The sequence below is a fragment of the Crocuta crocuta genome, unplaced genomic scaffold (genome assembly GCF_008692635.1).
Source record: "Crocuta crocuta isolate KB4526 unplaced genomic scaffold, BGI_CrCroc_1.0 scaffold124, whole genome shotgun sequence".
Taxonomy (NCBI): Eukaryota; Metazoa; Chordata; class Mammalia; order Carnivora; family Hyaenidae; genus Crocuta; species Crocuta crocuta.
The window spans coordinates 5,403,408-5,413,987 of record NW_027551573.1 but is presented as its reverse complement, the minus strand read 5'-3'; the positions used below and the strand labels follow the sequence as shown (position 1 = coordinate 5,413,987).

General features: G+C 38.2%; 1 protein-coding gene and 1 pseudogene across 3 annotated transcripts in view; both read left to right on the top strand.

The window, feature by feature from the left end:
- LOC144220916 (hsc70-interacting protein pseudogene) lies at nt 1-2,060 on the top strand (annotated as a pseudogene).
- The window catches only part of RBL2 (RB transcriptional corepressor like 2), a 53,308-nt gene that overhangs the window by 25,492 nt on the left and 17,236 nt on the right, over nt 1-10,580 (top strand). For all 3 annotated transcript variants that reach the window (XM_077751359.1, XM_077751358.1, XM_077751357.1), the window contains exons 10-14: nt 2,071-2,180; nt 2,878-2,981; nt 5,732-5,869; nt 7,158-7,322; nt 7,837-7,948. In XM_077751359.1, the coding sequence (XP_077607485.1) occupies nt 2,071-2,180; nt 2,878-2,981; nt 5,732-5,869; nt 7,158-7,322; nt 7,837-7,948 (629 nt within the window). The remainder of the gene's footprint in view (nt 1-2,070; nt 2,181-2,877; nt 2,982-5,731; nt 5,870-7,157; nt 7,323-7,836; nt 7,949-10,580) is intronic.

Below are 10,580 nucleotides of genomic sequence, written 5' to 3'. Positions count from 1 at the left end.
GCCTTCGTGAAAATGTGGAAGCAGGACCCGAGCATTCTGCACACCAAGGAAATACACTTCCTGAGAGTGGTTGGAGAACATGGTGGGTTAAATACCACCTGCAACAGTGAATAAAAACAGATAGTAAGAAGGTGGAGGAAAACATAAGACAGATGAACCATCAAGCAAGGAAAGTGGTCTAGAAATTGACAGTGAAGGTGTGATTGAACCAGATACCAATGTCCCTCAAGAAATGGGAGGTGAAAATATAGAGATGAGTGAGGAAATGATGGATCCAACAAATGATAAAATAGTGGCTGTTTTTGATGCCCTAAGTGATGATGAATTGCAGAAAGCCATTGATTTGTTCCCAGATGCCATCAAGCTGAATCCTCACTTGGCCATTCTGTATGCCAGGAAAGCCAGTGTCTTCATTAAATTACAGATACCAAACGCTGCCATGCAAGACTGTGACAGAGTTGTGGAAATAAATCCTGACTCGGCATTACAAGTGGCGTGGGAGAGCCCAGACTTTGGGGTCATGGGGAAGAAGCAGCACAATTGTGCCCATGCTTGTGAACTGGATTATGATGAAGATGCTAGTGCTGCGCTGAGAGAAGTTCACTGAAGGCCCAGGAAATTGCCAAACATCAGAGAAGGTATGAGTGAGAAATTGAAGAGTAAAAGAAAACACGAAGAGCAAGAGATCGAAGAAAGAATAGAAAGTAGGGTTAAGAACCTTGGGGAAGAGTGTGAGGGTGCCTAGAGAGAGGAAGAAGCTAGATGACAGAAGCTCAAACTGGCTCTCTTCCGGGTGGCTTTCCTGGGGGCAAGCCTGGAGTGGCAGAAATGCCTGGGCTCAGTGAAGCCCTTAGTGAGCCAAAGGTTCTTACGGCTGTGCAGGATCCAGAAGCTCCGGTGGCCTTCTAGGACATGGCAAACGTGTCCGGTATCAGAGCATTCCAAAGGTGATGAATCTCATCGGTAAATTGTCAAATTTGGAGGTCAAGCATAATGGCCTTCTGACAGGTAAAACCCTTGCTGAAGGAAAAGCAGCTTAGATCACCTCATGGACGTTGCAGTAATACAAACCAGTTTACTGCCCTTCCCGTGAAGAAGGGGCGCCGTGAAGAAGGGGCGCCGTGAAGACGGCCTCTACCCCTCTGCCCCACGTGCAACCAAACTGTCTTATAGAGGTTCACCACTGGGTATTCATTCGGGTGAGGTTTTCCTAGTAGGAGTTACTAGGAATCCCTTCTAGGAATTTTATACCTTAAACGTATTTCAAAACAAGTTTTAAAAGGGTATGTTAATTCCAAAAAAAGACAAAAACATAGTTGTTACAACTGTTGATAATTTGTATACTGCTTCTGCATTGAACATATATTGCCTTTCGAGTTTAAAAAAATCACCAAAATACACTTCACCTTGGAGGAAAAAATGAAGAGTGTCAATAATGGTTTGTATGAGTCCATAGTATAGTTTATATACCCCTTCATTCTGCTTTCTTCCGGGAGTTCCTAATGGGAGTCCTATTGCCCTCTGAGGAAAAATTGGGCAGTTTTGTTTGTTACCAGTGATTGCAGATGTGTAGGGTTAGATGGTCAAGAATGCTAAATTTAGGGGCACCTGAGTGGCTCAGTCGGTTGAGCGTCCGACTTCGGCTCAGGTCATGATCTCACAGTTTGTGGGTTCGACCCCCGCGTCGGGCTCTGTGCTGACAGCCAGCTCAGAGCCTGGAGCCTGTTTCAGATTCTGTATCTCCCTCTCTCTCTGACCCTCCCCTGCACACTCTCTCTCTCTCTCTCTCTCTCAGAAATAAATAAAACTTTAAATTTAAAAAAAAAAAAGAATGCTAAGTGTAACTGTACAACTCCACACAAGATACGTTTTATTCATGCAAAATGGTAATACCAACACCCTTGATAAGGAAGTATGGCATCTCCTAGAATAATTTGGGAAGTGTAGTTTCTGTTCAAAGTATTTTGTTTTTATAGGTTAGTAAAATTACAGAATTATACAGTTTATTACTTTGTGGCTCAGCAAGACCTTTAAGATGGATACTTTGTTTTTTGTTTTTTGTTTTTTAAGGACATGTTCCAGAGATCCAACACAGGCTATTGCCAACAGACTGAAAGAAATGTATGAAATATATTCTCAGCATTCCCAGCCTGATGAGGATTTCAGTAATTCAACTAAAGGTAAGGCTTAATATTGTCTATATTGCTCTCATTTTTGAAGTTTATATACAGTGTCCTTTCTTGGTAACTAAATCAGAAAAATGAAGAAAAGATTTATGGCTTTAGATTGAGGTCTAGAATATGGATATTCCAGGGTTTTTTTTTTGTCAACCAAGTGGTTTCTGGGCCCTTCGTGAGAGAAATTTTAGAGTGATGTCTTTTTTGTGTGTTAGACTTCTGGTACTTTGTTTGCAAAATCTTTACTTTCACTTGTGACTAGATGATATTACATATAGAAGTATAGTGATTCTTCAAAATACTAAGAATAAGTTCAGCAGATACAGCTGTCGCATGCTCAGATCTGTTCTAGAAGTTGTTTGATGTTTTGAATTAGAACCAAGTATGAGGGAAATAGTAAACCAATTGTATACCTCTTAGCATAGAGCTGTTCAATTCAAACTTAATGGAATGCCATAACAGTTTTATAAGTGCAAATTTCGTTTCATAATTTTAGAAAGTTTTGAGTGTTAGTATGGTTACCATGAAGAAAATTAAGAAATCTTAGGAACGATGGGAACAGCAGGTGTAGGAAGTGCATGTATATGAAATAATTGCTTGGCTTTTATATTTTGTTTTGTGGGCAGAGGATGGGATAGACTCTCACTTTCTACAATAATTTCTTTGCCTGTGACTTTTGTTTCTTTTATTATTTATGCAGAAATTGCCAGCAAACATTTTCGTTTTGCAGAGATGCTCTACTATAAAGTATTAGAATCAGTTATTGAGCAGGAACAGAAAAGACTAGGAGACATGGATCTATCTGTGAGTAAACCACCAGTGTATTGGTTTGCACGATAAAGTATAGTTCCCTTTTGGCCCCACCCATACAGAACCCAAACTAAATAAAACAAAGACCAAACCATGGCTCTGAGGGACCAAGATTGGCCCCTAAGGAACCTTGTGTTCTGAGTCTCCTTACCTCCAGCCCCCCACTTAGTGTTTCACAGTGCAGCAGGCCGTGCGCTATAACTTACAGTTTTTATGGGCAGTACAACTCTGTAGTCAAGGATTAAAACATTCAGGGGTGCCTGGGGGCCTCAGTCAGTTAAGTGTCCGACTATTCATTTTGGCGCAGGTCATGATCTCACCGTTCATGGGTTTGAACCCTGTGTTAGCCTCTGGGCTGACAGTGTGGAGCCTGCTTGGGATTCTCTTTCTCTCTCTGCCCCTACCCGTCCATAAATAAATAAACATTAAAAAAAAAAAAAAAAAAGGATTGAAACATTCAGACTTAACCTGAATTTTTGGAATAAATGAACTCATTAACCTGTATACCCTCCTGAAAGCCTTGTATAGCAAGACTAAGTTGAGTGTTGACTAGATAGGACTTGAGCATAAATATTCAGCCAGTGCTTTTTGACCAAGGTAATTACTTTTTGTAGATTTTACTACTCAAATATAAATTGATTTTGAAATAAGTGGTATTTACTTTGAATGACATCAGTAAAATTTTTTAAAAACTATTTTTTTCATAAAGGTTATTTATAATGAGAGAGAAGGGGGAGAGGGTCTGAGAGGGGGAAGAGAGAGACTCCCAGGCAGCCTCTGCATTGTTAGTGCAGGGCCTGAGGCAGGGCTCCATCTCGCGAACCTTGTGATCATGACCTGAGCCAAGATCAAGAGTCGGACACTTCACTGAGCCACCTAGGTACCCTAAAACCTATTTTTTAAAATAACATTTTATTTATTTATTTATTTATTTATTTATTTATTTTTTAAAATATTTATTTCTGAGAGAGAGAGAAGGACAGCATGAGCAGGGGAGGGTCAGAGAGAGAAGGAGACACAGAAACTGAAGCAGGCTCCAGGCCCTAAGCTAGCTGTCAGCACAGAGACCGATGTGGGGCTCAAACCCATGAACCGTGAGATCATGACCTGAGCCAAAGTTGGACGCTCTACCGACCGAACCACCCAGGCGCCCCTAAAATAACATTTTAAAGAAAATTTTAAAATTGATAATTGTTCTAATTTCTTGTAACTATTTACATTTCTTTTTTATATGTAAAATTATGGCTGTAGGAATTTAAAAGTTGTTAATTAATGACAGATTTTAAAATTTTGAAACAAGGGTATATAAAACATAGCTGGAGTTGAGGGGCTAATAATAATTATTGGATACTTGTATACTCACTTAAACTAAAACACCATTTTTATTGTAGTAAAATATACATAACATTTACCATTTTAAGCATTTTTAAATGTATAATTCAACAGCATTAAGTACATTCACAGTGTTATGCAACCCTGACCACAAGCCATCTTTAAAACGTTTTCATTATCCCAAACTGAAAGTCTGTACCCATTAAACAGTGACTCCCCATTCCCTTCTCTCTCTAGCTCCTAGTAATCTCTACTTTTTGTCTCCATGAATTTACCTATTCTAGGTGTAATCATACAATATTTATTCTTTTGGGTCTCACTTATTTCACTTGGCATCGTGTTTTCAAGGTTCATCCATGCTTTAATATGTGTCAGAACTTCATTCCTGTTTCAGACTGAATAATACTTGGAATATTATTCACAATATTCAATAGTATATAATTGCCTTTTATTTTGTCAAGTTGTAGGAGTTCTTTATATATTCTGAATATTAATACCTTATCAGATACATACTTTGCAAATATTTTCTCCCGTTCTGTGGGCTTTCTCCTTACTTCGTTGACAGTGTCCTTTGATACACAAAAGGTTTCAATATTTTTAAAAACATTTATTTTTGAGAGAGAGAGAGCGAGTGTGCACAAGCAGGGGAGGGGTAGAGAGAGAGAGGGAGACACAGAATCTGAAGCAGGTTCCAGGCTTCAAGCTGTCAGCACAGAGCTCGAGGTGGGGCTTGAACTCAAACTGTGAGATCATGATCTGAGCTGAAGTTGGAATCTCAACCAGTTGACCCACCCAGGTGCCCCCAAAATATTTTAATTTTTTTTGAAGCCCAGTTTATCTATATTTTCCTCCTGTTGCCTATGTGGTTGGTGTCTAAGTAACTTTTTAATTAAAAAATATGTTTATTAAAAAATATGTTAATTCAAAGAATGTTTATGTATAGAGTTGGAATTAATAAGCAAAAATAAAAAAGAAAATGTGATTATGTCTCCTGAGATAAACCTGTTGACTTCTGGTCCATGATGATTTAGCCCGTCACCTGCCTGCCTTCCCCCTGGCTTTTTATGAGTGACCTCTAACTGTAAATACTGTTTTGTAACATGTTTCCATATTATTTTTCCTCCAAGCAACAGGGTATATGTATATTTTTATTGGGGATGTAATTTTTATTAGCGATATTTTACAATATCTAAGATTTTTAGAAGTCCATATACATTCTTTTAATACTTGCTTTTGCTAAAACACGGTCTTATTTATAAAGTTAAGACATGTTTTGTAAGAAAGTAAGCACATACTTCTCACCAACTCAAAAAATAAGACGTTCTGTGGTATTTTTATTTAACTTGACTGGGTAAGAAATGTCCTGTTAGAGTAGGCTTATGTTTCTCAATGTTAATCACTTTCTTTCGTAGGGCATTCTGGAACAAGATGCATTCCATAGATCGCTTTTGGCTTGCTGCCTTGAGGTCGTCACCTTTTCTTATAAGCCTCCTGGGAATTTTCCATTCATTACTGAAATATTTGATGTGCCACTTTATCATTTCTATAAGGTATTTTTAAAAATCTGATACTTAGGAGGAAATTATAGATGAGATGAACTTCCTGTTGTTTGCCAGCTAATTCATTTCACTACCTAAGTACCTCTCTTCTCTTTCTTTTCTTTTTAATTTTTTATTTTTTGAGAGGGAGCTTGAGCAGGGGAGAAGGAGAGGGAGAGCAAGAGCGAGAGAGAGAGAAAGAGAATCTTAAGCAGTTTCCATGCTCAGCATGGAGCCCGACCCAAGAGCGTGATCCCACAACCCTGGGACCATGACCTGAGCTGAAGTCAAGAGTTCGATGTTCAACTGACTGAGCCATCCAGGGGCTCCTTTCTCTTCTCACCTTTTTAATTACATATTTAGTAATTTCTACTCTATTTGGGGAGAAGAAATAGAAGAGTCCTAAGAACTATTTAAATTCTTTTAAGATAATATGAAAACATCTTTGGGCAAAACCATCATTTGATTCTTCCTTTTATCTGACAAAAGCTTTTAGAATATTTTCATTTTATTAGCTAAGTAGCCTTCAAAAAAAGTAGCAAACATGTCATTAGCTAGTTTTATATAGCAACCTTTTTTATTTTATGGATATAACAAAGTGTCCTTCAGAAGAAAATAAAAATTCTCATTCACATGTTATATAGAGGTGCAGAGTGATGGCATTGATTTGGTAGTTGTTTCTCTGTTGATATTGATTCGGTATATGAATTTATCTTAATTCTTTCTAATACAGTAGTCCATTTTTAAGTAATCTCTACACCCAACGTGGGGCTCGAACTCACAACCCTGAGATCAAGAGTTCACTCATTCTGAAATGAATAAATTTACCACAATTTCATACATAAAGCCAAAGAATTTAAAACTAATGAAGATGTGACTTATAAAGCCCCCAGATCTCATTACTCCATTTGCTTATTGTAATTGCTAGAAATCCTGACATCAAGCTCTACCAACTAAGCCAGCCAGGTGCCCCTAGAGTTTTTAAATATGAAGTTTTAGGAGTAGTATTTTTCAACTTTAATAAATCAGCATCTTTTTTCTTAAAAAATGTTTAAAATATATCATTATACAAAAGATTGTATATAATTCCATGCATTTTATATATATTATTTATAAAGATAGTGAAAGGAAGACTAGCTGTTTCAAAGTAGTACTATTTTTTACATTTCTATATTTTGATGAATTGTATCTATAAATATGTATAAAGCAGTATTTGAATAAATTTACCCATTTTGCTTCACACTTAACAAGTTTTGGGTGAAAAAAATTATTAAACCAAGGGCATTTTTGGTTACTTCAGGTGATAGAAGTATTCATTCGAGCAGAAGATGGTCTCTGTAGAGAGGTGGTAAAGCACCTTAATCAGATTGAAGAACAGATCTTGGATCATTTGGCATGGAAACCAGAGTCTCCGCTCTGGGACAGAATTAAAGAGAATGAAAACAGAGTTCCGACTTGTGAAGAGGTTTGTGAAAATACCTTAACATCTTTCTCGAACAGAAGTACATGAGTCTCTAGTCTACTTATATTCCTGTTTCACTGAGAGCAGTTAAACTTAGTGTCTTTCTTATGGGAAGTGGATGGGTGGCATTTAGGTTTAATATGGTGCAGTCACCCCTGTGTCTAAGAAAAAACCCCTAAAGCTGTGAGTCAGAAATAATTTGTGATTGCTCCAAGGTTTCAGTGACAGACCAGGAATTCAGTATGGTCTCTTACTTTTCTGTACGTTAGAGTGATTGATATTCTAACTCTCTAGCTTGGTAATGAAGATGGATTCATATTTAGCATTGTAGTTACTAGTTTTGAATTTTTTAAGCCGCCAGAATTTTTTGCAATCAGTATGAAAATGTAAAAGACAACTGATTTTATTTAGGTTGAATAACTGATGAGCCAAGTTTTCTTTGGCCTCAGACTGTTAGTGTATTTTAATGAAAATGCTTTTTGGAATAATGATATTCTGTGCATCTAATTCTTTATAGGTTATGCCTCCTCAGAACCTGGAAAGAGCAGATGATATTTGTATTACTGGCTCTCCTTTGACTCCCAGAAGGGTGAATGAAGTTCGTGCTGATACTGGGGGGCTTGGAAGAAGTAAGTGTAAAATACTAGGGGGGAAACATCTGGGAACCTCATATCTGGGAATTGAAATTCTGCAGAACTATAAGTGAAGTCAGTAGAGTTTATATAGAAGACAGTATTCTGTGATTATAGTACCACATGGATTGCTTAAAAGTAANAGCGAAAGTCGGACGCTTAACCGACTAAGCCACCCAGGCGCCCCTTAAAAGTAATGCTTTTGAAGAATATTTAAGAACACAGGAAGAGGCATGAAATAACAAGGGACTTTAAAAAGTGAATATAATATGTTCATGTGATTCCTTTATTTTAAGTGTGTGTATATATAAGCATACAAAAGGGCTGAAATGGAAAAACCAAACTATTAAGAATGATTATTATTGGATGATAGAATTCCAGGTGCTTTCTGTAAATTTTTAAAGGTGAATATGTATTATTTTTAAAATCAGAAGAAACAGAAAAGCTTCTTAAAGATAGAGCTGTGTGGTGCAATCAGGTAGAGGCAAGCCAGTGAGTTAAAAGTACCAAATGGCCTGAGTGTGTTCAGCTTTGACTCTGGTCAGTTGAGCTGTGCTACACTGGTTAATACAACAGCAGTGCTGGCCCAAGAAGTACAGAAAAGAGAAGTTTTGCTATTCATCAGGTTGTGTTTAGGCAGCTTTTTTGGTTTTTAAGTAATTTCTGTGCTCATTGTGGAGCTTGAACTCACAACCCCAAGATCAAGAGTCTCGTGCTCTACTGACCAAGCCAGCCAGGTTGCCCCACCAGGAAGTTCTTTGTAACATCTTCCAGGTGCAAGGTTTAAGCTTATGTTTAGAGAGTTCTAAATTGTTGGATGCCATTAGGAGGATATTATTGTTTCTGGGTTAGCCTTTTAATATAATTGATAAGTACTTGCTATAGAAGAAAGATCGGTTTTAAAATTAGACATCATTGGGCACCTGCGTGGCTCATTTGGTTAAGCGTCTTGACTGTGGCCCAGGTCATGATCTCATGGTTCATGAGTTCAAGTCCCACATAGGGCTCTGCACTGACAGTGAGGAGCCTGCACGGGATTCTCTCTCTCTCCCTCTCTCTCTCTCTCTCTCTTTCTCTCTCTCTCTCTGCCCCTCGTCCACTCGCTCACATGCTCGCTCTCTCAAATAAACTTTTTTTTTTAATATTTTTATTTCTAGGAGAGAGAGAGAGAGACAGTGTGAGCAGGGGAGGGTCAGAGAGAGAGGGAGATACAGACTCTGAAATAGGCTCCAGGTTCTGAGCTGGCAGTCAGCACAGAGCCTGACGCGGGGCTCGAACCCATGAACCGCGAGATCATGACCTAAGCGTAAGTCGGACGTTTAACCGACTAAGCCACCAAGGCACCCCTCAAAATAAATAAACTTTAACAAAAAAAAAAAAGAATAAAATCAGGAATCACTTCATGTTCATTTTTTGGAAGAGGAATCATAATGGCTTAGTTATTTTTCTACTTCTCTAATCTATGGGTTAGGACTTTCTTTATACTTATCACTTCTCCATTTTCATGACGTCTCTTAATACTTTACAAGATAATGATCATAATACTTTCTTTGCGACTACTGCTTTGTTCCAAATACAAATCTGCTAAGTTCATTGGCTTCTGTGCCATCTGGAAATTCAAGTGTTAAAACTTTAGTCTGTCATGGGGCGCCCGGGTGGCTTAGTCGGTTAAGCGTCCGACTTTCGCTTAGGTCATGATCTCGCGGTTCGTGGGTTGGAGCCCCGCGTCGGGCTCTGTGCTGACTGCCAGCTCAGAGCCTGGAGCCTGTTTCAGTCTGTGACTCCCTCTCTCTCTGACTCTCCCCTGCTCACGCTGTCTCTCTCTCTCTCTCCTAGAAATAAATAAAACATTAAAAACAAAAACAAAAACAAAAACTTTAGTCTGTCAGCACTTCTCCTGTGACTCCCCTTATGACCTCCCTACAATATATTTTTAAATTTAAAAACCCACCGATGTGCAGATTATCTAGCTAGATACAGAAGAGAGAAGGGATTGCTGCTTAAACATTAAGCCACTGGTGTGAATATTATAACAAGACTGAGCCATAATAGTTCGAGTTTGTTTTATTTGAGATGAAGCAGCTTTGGAAACAGAGAGTGGTGATGGTCACCCAACACTGTGAACGTAATTAATGCTACTGAATTGTATGGTTAAAATGGCAAATTATATGTTACATATATTTCTATTAAAAATGAATTAACATACGAAAAACCATTGATTTGTATAATTAAGTGATTAAAATGTATGTGAATTACGGGGCAACTGGGTGGCTCAGTCGGTTAAGCGTCCGACTTCAGCTCAGGTCATGATCTCATGATTCGTGGGTTCGGGCCCCGTGTCAGGCTCTGTGCTGACAGCTAGCTCAGAGCCTGGAGCCTGCTTCAGAGTCTGTGTCTCCCTCTCTCTCTGACCCTCCCCTGCTCACACTGTCTCCCTCTCTCTCAGAAATAAATTAAAAAATTAAAAAAAAATTTTTTTTAAATGTATGTGAATTACATCTCATTAAGGTTTAAAAAGTACAGTAAACTTAACTTGAGTCCAAATCACATATGTCCTTTCCTGCTGAAGAACATTATTGAGTTTTAGTAATTTTCTATATGTGGAAGAAGACAAAGATGAAAATTTATA